The sequence below is a fragment of the Lutjanus erythropterus genome, chromosome 20 (genome assembly GCF_056507025.1).
Source record: "Lutjanus erythropterus isolate fLutEry1 chromosome 20, fLutEry1.hap2, whole genome shotgun sequence".
Lineage (NCBI taxonomy): Eukaryota > Metazoa > Chordata > Actinopteri > Lutjaniformes > Lutjanidae > Lutjanus > Lutjanus erythropterus.
The window spans coordinates 31955406-31967553 of record NC_139336.1 but is presented as its reverse complement, the minus strand read 5'-3'; the positions used below and the strand labels follow the sequence as shown (position 1 = coordinate 31967553).

Genomic DNA, 12148 nt, shown 5'->3' with positions numbered 1-12148 from the left:
CCCTTTGTCTTGTAAAATAACCTGACTGGTGGTTGAATGTTGTAACAAAATGTTATTAATGAAATATTATGTATTAATAATAAATACTCCTGGAGCCCTCAGCAGCAGCTGACGTGGAGATGATGTGCATTTTCTGTCAGCTGTCTGATCTAGTAAAGGGTAAAAAAAAAAACTACAAAAATCTGTTTAAAAAAAAAAATCTCCTGGTTCTGTTCCTGTAGGAGCGAGACGGGTTTGGAGGTATGATGGGACGTCGAGGGCGAAACGACTGCAACATGGGCGGACCTGGAGGACTGCAGGAGGTGACATACGCGGTACCTGCTGACAAGTGTGGACTGGTGATTGGCAAAGGTAAGGAACATGTTCATTCATTCATTTTTAGCTTTCCACTGTCAGTCAGAGGCCGTGGTCTTTACTGGGCGTCTGTGTGACGGCGCTGATCTGAAACACACTGCGTGATTTAATAATTGGTCCCACAGAAAAGTTTGCAGTGATGACAGTAATGAGCTTTGATGCTGCAAGCTGTTTTAGTCAAGCTTTGTATGTGTAGACAGTTTTTTTGTTACTAGCTTGTATTTAAAAGTTGCTGTAAAGTGTGTGTGTGTGTGTGTGCGTGTGTGTGTGTGTGTGTGTGTGTGTGTGTGTTCCTGGTTTAATCGTTCTCTCTCTGCGAGGTCGTCTCCCACTTCTGACACAACTTGCTGTCTCGGATAGATGACACAAAGTTCATCAGTATGAATAGTCTTCATAATAAGAGTATATCCAACGCAGCAGATTGCCTTTTCTCTTTTAATAACTGAATGGCGTTTGGTGTTCTGCCGCTGCGTGAAACTGATGAGAAGGGGGGGGGGGGTGAGTGACCACCCTCCTATTCTCCCTCCAGGGCTCATGTATACAGCACAAGTGGCATTCATTGGCTTCACTAAGGGCTTAATGACGGGGATAATGCGTGTAATGTGACATTAATTGTTAAAGGTGCATAATAACAGCCCTCAATCATGTGGAAGGCTGCCTGGCATCTAATGAGGGTCTTTCAGCCCAATAGAGTGCAGCGAGGGAATGAATAGGAGGAATTAGCTTATTGGCTATTCATGCCCACTCTATTGCCAGCTATTTAAAAGTCATTGACCATTGCATTGGAAGGAGCCGTGAGTGTGTGTGTGTAGTGTGTGTGCGTGCGTGTTGCCTTGGTGTGTGTGTGCTGTGCGTGCAGCGGTGGGCGGGGTCGGAGGGGGCCTCTTTACCTAAGATAAAAACACGGCAATAGAAATGTCAAGTGGCTTTTGTGCATGTAGTGGGCCGAGGGAAACAAATAAACCTGGGCGTTGCGTCCCCCTCTCTGTGCATTAGCATATGAAGTGGGCCAATATGGTGGAGATGGCGGTGGGTCTGGGTGCTGTCAGCCGTCCCTTAAAGGGTGCAGTGATTAATATCTTTACGATGCCATATGCAGCCCATTGCCCCTCTGTTTTGACCCCCTACACACACACAGCGTGATGAATCAAGCCACCCACCAACCTGCTCTGACTTTATTACGGCCATGAATTTAGTGCAGGAGTCATGACAAGCATCCTACAGCTTCACTCATGACTTAAAAATCTAAACTCAAAGGTCTGCTTACTAGGTTTTCTAGGGCTTTCAGTCCCATGGAGTTTACTCAGATCAAAGTTGATGTTTGCTTATTTTAAAACTCTGGAAAAATCCAGTAGGGATTTTTTTTTGTCAAACTACTCCTTCCAGAATGAACTTCCTCACTGCACTAATAATGATTCAAAATGTCATGTTTCTGACTGTTAAAGTGGACTCTCACCTAATATTAACTAAAGAACCTGGGTTCTCATGTTTTAGATGAATATATCTGCACTCCTTGGATAAGCAAAGTATTTTGCCCCTGAAAAATGAGAAATAAAAGTAACTAGGGTTGGGTCTTATATTAACCCAGCCAGTGTCACCCCATCAGAAGGTGATTGTCATTATGAAAGAATGAACAAAATAAACTGACAAAATGTCAAGAAAGAAGATACTTACACCTTTTTTCCCTATGAAACTGCAAAATACACCCATACACCTTCCCTCTTTTACCAAACTAAAACTAGCTTAATTTTCTTGTTGAACGAATTTCATTCAAACGCAACAGAGAAACAAAATAAAACTCACCTAAATGATTTTGCTCTTCCCTCCACTGTTTGGTCAAAATAAATCCTTAATTCACTGTGTTGGATGTGAAAATATTCTGGCTCTGCAGGCTCTTTTCCTCCCACTCGCTCTTCAGCTCAGTGTGACTGTGTGTATTGTAATCTGTTGCTCTCACTCTTTCTTCAGAGAGAGATATTTAAATCAGCTAAATTAAATCACAAAAAATGTCCAAAAAAGCCAGCCAGTGATGGACAATCACCGAGAGCCAATGTATTTGTCCAGTCGCCCTCCTCTAAAAGTGATCTTGCAATGTTTCCAGAAAGAGAATAAACTGTAAGTTGATTTTTCTTCTTTAGTCTAGAGCTGAGCAATATTTCATTACTATTCCTCACTGTCTTAGTTGAAAAATGTAATGCTGTTGTTTAACAATAAGAAGTCGCCAAATTAACATTAATTGCAATTAAAGGGAAGAGAGAAAGAAACGAGCTAGTGAGGTTTTTGTTTTACACAGATGAAGTTTAAAGTTTACATTTTTTGTGACTTTTCTTATATTTTCCTGAAAGATGCATATATTATTGTAGCTCACGGCATCAGTTTGTGTGAATGAATGAATGAATGAGAGAAATAGTAAAGCACTTTGGATGAAAGTGCTGCATCCAAACGCCACTTTAATCTTTTTAAGTAGCTCTGTTAATATACCCATACAGCTTCAACTTAAAATAACAGAAAAAAGTACACCGGAGTCGCTTTTGATTGTCCAAGAATATTACGTTCACCATCACATTAGGTTGAGAGACTGATTTTAAATGGTCTCCTGACACAACAGTTCAATCTGTTGAGGGTGTAACACCCCGCCTCTCGCCGATCGTCGGCTCGGATCGACTCCCCTGACCCTTGAAAGGATGAGCGAGCATAACTGACGGGGTGACAATTAATATTCAGCGAATTGATTAATCAGCTGGCTCTAAACTGAACTTGTAAAAGTGTGAGAATGTAATTTACACAGTGAAAAGTGCACAAGCCCACTAAACCAACAAAAACACTCTGTCTAGTCAGCAGCTCTAGACTCCTTTAAGTCTGGCTGAGATTGTTAGATTTGGAAAAATTTACGAAGGAGAACCGTATTTGAATTGGCGGAGAACCTCAAACACGACTTCAACGATATTATATACTATTTCCGACATACTGACTTAGAAATCTCTGCGCTCCGTTAATGTTATTGTCCCTCGAGGCCTGAGAGTTTTGTCCCCACCAGCAGCTAACCAGTCCATTGGCTTTGCCTTGAATGGCGTCACCAGTTGCACTTTTGTATCCCCTCCTTTTCTCCAGCTCACTAAACCAGTCTCATTAATAAGGCCGGTATTATCTGTCCTCACTACAGCCCAGTCCATGAAATGAATAGTCGGGGTCTTCATTGCTCTCTGCTGTCTGACTAGAAGAGCTCATAATGGCTTCATTAAGGCAGAAGTTTCATTTGGTTGACAATGGGTTAATGGCCCATGTGCAGTCTGTTGGCAGCATGGAATAGGCTACGGGAGGGGAGAGGTTTTTGATGAGCGTTTTCATTCGGAGGTCAGCCGGGGTCATCCGAGTGTCAGCCACAAGTGAACAAATGTGTAATTGATGTTGGGACAGCCCCGGTGTCCCCCCGGGAAGCACCCTCAGCCCTTTTTCGTTCGGATGGGCATTGTGGAAGGTGGAGGGGGGGGGTGGAGGCGGCAGCTATATGCCCCCCGTTCACTCCCTCCTCTCATCACAGAGGACAACACAGAGTCAAGAATGAAAAGGGTAAAAGAGACAAACGATATCCCAGAAGGAGGATACGCTTCAATTTTGGCCCTTTTCTCCTGCCAGCTATGTTTCATTTCTCCCCGCTGGTGTAATTGCTCTCCCCACACGTCGGGAAGCTGGCATCCGATGCCGAGGAGGGGGAGGTGTGCAGGAGATGTCTCCTTTTGTTTCCTGATTTGCATGGATGTTACCACAGAATGGTAGATAAGTGGTGAGACACATGCCAGCGTCTTCATAAGGTAGGACTATCCGGGGTCCAACAATAAGGGACTGCGCGATGGCCCGGGGCCAGTAAAAAAAAAAAAGTTACGTCGGGCCAGAAAACACAATCCAATTTGGCCAGCGCTCAAAAAAGACAAAAAAAATTCATTTAAATTATTTTCCACTGCTACAGAAGGATGTGTGTCTTTGCTTCATTGGTGAAGTGGCCTTTAAGCAACATAATTGAAATTGTAAAAGAACATTCAGTGTCATGGTGAAAAACATATCCTGTTTTTTTTTTAAAGGGACATATAAGTATCGTAAACTGTTTCCTGAAGGCTGGGAGAGAAGCTGGCGACGTTTGCTCTGCGTGGTGGCAGATTTTTATCAGGACCAGTATGAATTTTGTTCAGGCCAGTAGATTATTGACCCAAAAAATAAATTTATTGTTGGAGCCTGATATCGCACCAGTTTAGGCAAGTGAGTGAAGAGAGATGGAGAAGACTTCCACTAAAAATGAAAATGCTTTTCATTGACAATTTAACATTATATCCGTTGCATTTAGCTTTAACATGAAACGATGGAGTTTGACCGACGTGAGGCATCTCTTCGCTTGATTTTCAGGTTGTACTAGAAAAGAACTAGTTCATACGACGTGTCATCCAACCATGGTGGTAGTCAGAGTTTTAATATTTGTTCTGAATGGTGTTCATTGCAATATGGGCTCAATGCTGCACATTATCAGACTGTTCTTAGACCGAATAAATGCTGCTGCAGTGAAGCATGCAAAAGTTATTTTGGTATGGTTGTAGCTCCATTTTGCACTTATAATACAGCCAGCAGAGGTGTAATTTCTGAAAATCTCACTATCGTTAAGCAAATAAGGTTCCCTCTTCAAACCTCAGCCAGAGTTTCCTTCGTTGTCTTCAGTGATTAGTTGATTAATCGATTAACATTCCTGGTTCTCAAATGTGAGGATTCAGGATTTCAGTGTTTTTTGTGACAGTCGACCAAGTAACTTTAAGGTTTTGGACAGTTGGTCAGTCATGACAAGAAACTTGAGGATGGCACCTCGATTTATAGGATAATTTTTCTGTATTTTCTTGAATGATTGTTTTAGATCAAATGAGTAATTGAGAAAATAATTGGCAGGTTATTGACAAAAACTGTTAGTTTAAGCCCTAATTAAATATTTCCTTTCACTCGATGTTTTTCCAGGTGGAGAAACCATCAAGAACATCAAAGAGCAGTCTCGTGCCCATGTGGAGCTGCAGAGAAACCCGCCGCCCAACACCGACCCCAACGTGCGCATCTTCTCCATCCGAGGCACCCCTCAGCAGTTGGAAAAGGCCCGCCAGCTGATCGATGAGAGAATTGGGGTAGGTGGTCTGGCTCTCGCCCCGAAACGCCATTGTCTTGGCTTGATATTCATGAGCGCACATGTCAAGGCGGAGAGCTGCCGGGGTGAGCCGGGCCGCTGTGGTCCTGGTGGCCGGCAGGATGTCACCAGAGGTTAAACATGAAGAATCCATCAAATGGACTTAATGGAGTGCATCAGCGGCCGGCGCTGCCCTCTGACCTTGCCTGTTGGCTCCCTTTAAACACAAGTGTGGTCTCTCACTCGCCTCCTCTGCTCTTTTTCTCTGCTCTTAGGGTCCAGGAATGGGGGGCAACAGCAGCTTCGGTATGAATCCCTACAACCAAGGACCAACCACTCCTCCTCAACAGTAAGCTTCAATTTATCTCCTCAAAGTGTCGCGTTTTGACATAATTTTCATGTCTTAGTGGTCAGACTGGAGCTGATAAAGTACAAAGCAGCATCTTCAATGAGAAATTGATTATTGAATTGTGTGTTTTGCTGAAGTGGGCCTCAGACGTTCATGACTGGAGGATGGGGTACAACTTTTCAAATATGGCAACCTCAAGGCCAACAGGAGCACAGTAAGTAAACATACTGAGAACTGTTCCAAGTGTTCAACACAGAACGCTGCTTAAAGAGTAACGTCGGTATTTTTCAGTCTGGATTTTTCATGTTTTGTGTCTAAAGAGAAAACGAGAAAATCCGTTAACCAAAAAAGTTCACGTTCATGACATTTATTGGTCTGATGTTTCAAGCTACAGGCTCTTCCTCAGACTGCTTCTCATGCACGCAGTCGCCATCTTAAATACCCATAATACATCACATTATTACACCATGTGGTACGTATATAATAACAAAAGAAGAACCCCTCTACAAATATGAAGCAGAATTCATGATGCATATCTCTCGACTCTGTATGGATGAGTAGCAGTCTGAAGAAGAGCCTATAGCTCAAAACGTCACGCCAATAAATATCTTCAACGGGAGCTTTTTTGGTGTGTAGATTTTTTTCTTTAGCTGTTCAGGTATTTTTGTGATCCAGCACCCAACCCATCAGGGATGGCCGCGTCTTTTTCACAATGTTGCCGTGTCAAAAATCTGTCAAAAATAGACTCCGCGTGTATTTGACGAAGAGAGATGCTTTTGGGCTGCACGAGGCGCTGCTGCTGGACTCACAAGCTGTGATCAGCTCCAGCTGACATGGTGGAATTTAGCCGTAAGAATAACAGTCTGAGCCTCTCTGTCGCAAAAACAAGAACCGTCAGTGGATGTATTTTGATGGCGTGCAGTTGCCCGGAGGGATCATGTTGTAGCTTAGTTTTTCTTCAGCCAGCTGCAGCACTTTCCCTCAAAACTGGACTTATTTCAGAAATTGTTGTCCCCATTGGTCACTTGGATGCAGAAACACGGGAAAACAGGCCTGACCGCATTTAATTATAAAAACAAATCGCAAAATCTGATCCTGCTCAAGCGAGATGAATGTGGTCAGTGCCTCAATCAGTGGGGGAACAAAAGAATATATAAAGTTTTCACCTCTGAATCCATTTCTCTGCCCATAAATTTGACTTTGAATCAGTGATAAAACTCGCCTGGCTGTGCTTTCAAAGTCGTCTGCAGGCCGGGATGAGACGCTTACGTTCCCTGTGGCTAACCACCTCTTTCCTGTACGGACACATTTTAAATTTGGAAATCATTAGGAAATGGAATTGCAGATGAGAGCAGAAGGTGAAAAGGGGAGTTGGGGGGGAAAAAAAAAAAGCAAAGCCCACTTCAGTCTCAGTAACTCTGGTGGTGTTATCTGTGTCTGGTTTCAGGTCACAATGGATCCCAGACGGGCCAGATGGACTGGGAGCAGTATTATAAAAAGCTAGGCAAGTGTCACTCAAGAGAGAAAAGGATATTTTGTTTTAACAACCGTCTCCACGCCCACTTTATAAGCTCAAGTCTCATTTTCTTATGCATAGTTTGTCGTTTGCTCACACAAGCCTGATGAAATCCAGCATTTACTCACCACAATTTTCAGCGGAATTTGTATAAAAGGAAACAAAATTGAGGCTTCTGCATTTTAAAAAGCAGTCTTTTGGTAGAAGCTGTTTGAAGTTCTTCTGTTTGTTTACAGGTCAGCAAAACCAAGCCCAGAGCACTGCTCCTGAATACAACAAAGCCTGGGGTGAGTGCACTTTATTATGAGCGAATCGCAAAACAGATTTAGTTTGTGCTCAAACCTGCAGACGTGACGTAGTTTTCCTCCTTATCATTGTTGTTTTTCTTTTTTGCCCCCCCCTCCTCTTCAGGCCAGACAGCTGGTCCTGGATCTCAGCAGACCTCTAATCCTGACTACAGCGCCTGGGTTGACTTCTACAGACAGCCGATGGCCTACTTCAACCAGGGCGCACAGCAGACACAAGCCCCGGGCCTTCAGGTGAGAAACCACTGCCTCGGCACACATCTGTCAGTATGACGCTGCAGTTTTTCTCCATATATTTCTCTTATTGTCAACAAATCCCATAAAAAGACCTAAACTAGTGTTGGTCTGTCTCGCGGTACTTTCTGGCTTCCACAGCATGACTTTGGCAGCTTTGACTGAAGATGAAAATCTGTTTAAATGCATCATTTCTTATTTTTAAAGGTCTAATTATTGACAAATGCTTCTTAAACAGGAGCAAACCTGAAACAAGTAAAATTTATCTGCAGCTACTTTCATAATCACTTGTTTTGAGTCATTCTTCGAGCTAAAATGTCAAACGCGTTAGTTTAATTCTCTAATATGTGAGGATTTGCTGCTTTTTTTGTCTCATGTGACAGGAAATTAATCCTCTGTGGGTTTTGAATTGTTAAATTGACCAAAACAAGAATGTGACTTTCACTTCTTTCTGACCTCTTTATAGAAAACAATAAATGAAAATGATGAGAAAAGTCATCAATAATGAAAAGGATGATTATTCACAGCTGTAATAGAAAGAAGTAATCAATACCACATGAGTATCAATCCCACAGAATCTGTCAATAATGAAATTAAATAAACACAAAATCACTTGCACACACTTTCAGTACTTTTGTGTAATATTTGTACCAACAAACATCCCTGATATATTTAACTGACACACGTCACATGACTGCAGAAACGGCGTGCAGCCGCGTGGTGCGACTCTTCACCTGTCGACGCGCCGTTTGTGACAAGGAGGCGCCACACAGCAGCAACATGAGTATAACCTCCTCAAACATTAAACAACATCCTGAAAGTTAAAAGGAGGCTGAAGATAATTATTTAAAACTTCATCACAGTATTTCTCTAAATACACTTCAACTTTTTAAACTTCACAGCACAAACATTTTTATTAAATTACTCTAATGATCAAATGATCAGTATCGGTGTCTGTAAAATTGTTAGTTTAAAAAGTTTGGCCCATCTTTAGTTGTGTATTAATACACAGTTGTAGTTATTTCTAATAGTATTTTGTCACATTCATCCTGCTAACATAACTACACTTTTTTCTCAATTAATTGATAAGTTGTTTGTTCCATAAAATTTCAGAAAATGGTGAAAAATCTTTCCCAAAGCCCAAGTTTACGTCTGCCTCCCAAAGATCAACCCAACTGATCCAACTAAATAAATCTGAAAATATTCACGCTGGAGACGCTGAAATCAGAAAGTGGGGCGTTTATTCTTTAAAAAAAATTCTCAAAACGATCAATCAATCGCAAGATTAGTTGGCGATTAATTTTAATAACTACCGTGCGAGTGTTCATAGTTTTTGGACCACAGTGGCACAAAACTTTTACACGTGGAATTAATTGACTGTTAGTTTGCTCTTTTAATGGGTTTTGTTCAGAATAATAAAATAAAGACTTAAAGCTGTAAAACTCAGCCGCGACGTGTGTAAACATTGCGAGGAATCATTAACAAACTGGTTTTTACTCCACAGGATCATTAGAGAAGACGCCCGGGTGAAAGACTTGAATCACTGAGAGGATGAAAACAACCCTTTTTTAACAGAGGGGGGTTCTAGATTTGCAACGCCTTGAAGACTTTTTTTCTTAGTGAGAAACACTAGCTGTAGAATGACTTATATGATAAAGTAATATTTCTAAAAATCAGGAACATTTATTTGTTACTAAATGCTTGTGTACACTGTTATTTTGGATAGACAGTATCTGGGATCCCTTTTTGGACTTGAGAGAGCTGTTTCTTTTTTTTTTTTTTTTCTTTTTTTTTTTTCTATATTTTCCTCGTCTTTGACTCAGATTGTACCGCCAAAATGAACCCAAAAGTTGTAACATTTCAAACGGCAATATGATCTATTTTTTCTAGTTTATGTTGAAATGAAACCATGGTTATGTGCTTAGCAGTCTTGAATACCGTTTTGTCATATGTCATGAGATGTTTAAAAAAAAAAAAAAGAGTGTGTTAAAATGTTTTTTCCTTTTACATAATTCAGTGAAATGAAACTGTGATGTTTTGTTACAGGAAATGTATTTTTGTTACAAGGCTTAAAAATAAGGATTCATGTCAGCCAGTGGCAATAGTTCTAATTTAATTCCTGTTGTGCATTGTATGCTGTTTTTCATTGTCATTTTATTGTACTCTGGTTTAAAAAAAAAAAAAAAAGGTGCAATATCTTATTTCACTTTTTTGAAACAAAGATGGGTTCTCTAATATTGTGACAGACTTTTAACTTGTAGTTTTAAGATGTTTTTCTTTTTTTCAAATGGAAATGTCATGGATAATTTATTACAATTATCTCATATGATAGGATTTAGGGGGATGTTGCAAATAGCTTTTTTGCCTTTGCTACCTTGTAAAACTGTGTATATATGCTCATATATTTGACTGTTAATTTAAATATATATGTTTCATATATATATTATATAAAAAATTATTTTTTTCCTGTGATCAGTGTTGCAGGAAAATTGTCCCTCTTTTTCTGTTCTGTTTTCATACTGAAAATGTTCAAAGATTGTGAATGTGTGATTTGAAATTTGATGTTGCATCTTGTTATGAAGAAAAATACGAAGTGGTAGATTTTTGTGTATGTTCTGTACCTGAAGCTATTCAAGACTGCTAAGCCCTCTGTACTTCTACCTGTGTAATAATTAATGTAGTATTTTTATGTTTTAAGTATTATGATCAAAAAAAAAAAAAACTTTTGTCTTATTTGGTACCTCCCAGTTCACTAACGTCCCACTGAGTCCTCGCCGTGGACTCAGCGGGACGTTGGACTCAGTCCAATGCTAATAACTTTTTAATTAATTTTTTATTTCTTTGTGTGATCTAATATAAATGGTATAAATGATGCATCATTATGGAAAAATGATTCTGGTATTAACGTCATTTCTTAATGAAAAGGGATATAATTTCAAAATGTCTAATTATGGTGTTTGTTTTTTTTTCCTTCATGTGTACAGTTAACCATGTATTAAAAAACATCCAGACTACCTTTATTGTGTACTTGTTAAGCTGATTTTCTGTTTGATGATAAACATTTGGATGTCTTTTGTTGTATTCTGATGCTAAGAAACTTTCTCAGAGCTCTATTGTGTGTGTATATATCTATATCTACTAACAGGTGATATAAGTGGAGGATATATAGGCCAACTGTATGTTTTCATGTTTTATAAGCTGAAAATATATATTTTCTATAGTCTATTGCCAGTTCTCAAACTCAAATAAATTTTCCGCAAGCCTCTCTTGTGGTTGAGTTAAAAGTTCTTAACCCTCATCCTTCAAACTGGAGTCCCGAAACTACTGAAACAACCAGCAGAGCAAAATTTATTTCTTGAAACATTATTAGTTCTGTAAATGACAGAACTTGATGGCACTGGACTGAAAAAAGAGCCTCTTTCTTTCTGTAGTAGAATCTGCCAGAACGTCTTTCTAATTTAAAAAACAAGTAGTTCTACATAAAACTGCTCAGAAGAAGGTCTGTGAATTATTTAGAGTAACTCAGTCATGATTTTTTGATATTTCCAAAACTCTGAAACTCGCAGCAAAACTATCTAGATGGATGAACGGCACTACAGGCCAGAGGAATAATATGTTTTTGATTTTTGGGTTGAACTGTCCCTTTAAATTAGGACCCATTATAAACATGAAGTCAGTCTGTTCTGTTTAAAAAACATAATGAGGTGTAATTGGGTCCTTTAGACATTTTTATTGATATTTTTTTTATATATGTTACGTTTTACAGTCAATTTAATGGAAATGTTAAGTGCACATGAAAATAATGTCGGTAAACTAATCTTAAAATGCAAATTATTCCTGCATAATATGTTATGAAGCAGGGGTGTCAAACATACGGCCTGCGGGCCTCAGAGTGTCCAATCCAGTGTGAAAACTGCAGAGATGCTATTAATTCCAATTTTTTCAGTAAAATGCCTTAATGTTTCCAGCGGTGGAAAGAGAACTGAAACTTTGTTACGTTGCTAAAGTATTATTCAATTAGAAGTAAAAGTACTGGTGTTGGAAATATACTGAAGTAAAAGTACAGAGAATTAGTCGATGGTCGATGTCACACATCACCTCTCCAAACCAAGGCTGCAAATTTTGTGTTTTCCTGAACCAGAAACACTAACAATCGATCAATCATTGATCATTTATAAGATGCCAAACACATTTCTATTTTTTTCTGGTGAGTTACTTTGGTTTCTGTCTTTGTTTTT

General features: G+C 39.7%; 1 protein-coding gene across 5 annotated transcripts in view; it reads left to right on the top strand.

The window, feature by feature from the left end:
* The window catches only part of fubp3 (far upstream element (FUSE) binding protein 3), a 31161-nt gene extending 20237 nt beyond the window's left edge, over positions 1-10924 (top strand). For 2 of the 5 annotated variants that reach the window (XM_084745608.1, XM_084745606.1), the window contains exons 12-19: positions 222-351; positions 5347-5507; positions 5782-5855; positions 5990-6069; positions 7303-7359; positions 7608-7658; positions 7783-7910; positions 9415-10924. In XM_084745608.1, the coding sequence (XP_084601734.1) occupies positions 222-351; positions 5347-5507; positions 5782-5855; positions 5990-6069; positions 7303-7359; positions 7608-7658; positions 7783-7910; positions 9415-9423 (690 nt within the window). In that variant the 3' untranslated portion in view covers positions 9424-10924. The remainder of the gene's footprint in view (positions 1-221; positions 352-5346; positions 5508-5781; positions 5856-5989; positions 6070-7302; positions 7360-7607; positions 7659-7782; positions 7911-9414) is intronic. The other 3 variants (XM_084745607.1, XM_084745610.1, XM_084745609.1) reach the window with 3 other exon arrangements.
* Positions 10925-12148: the final 1224 nt, after the last annotated feature.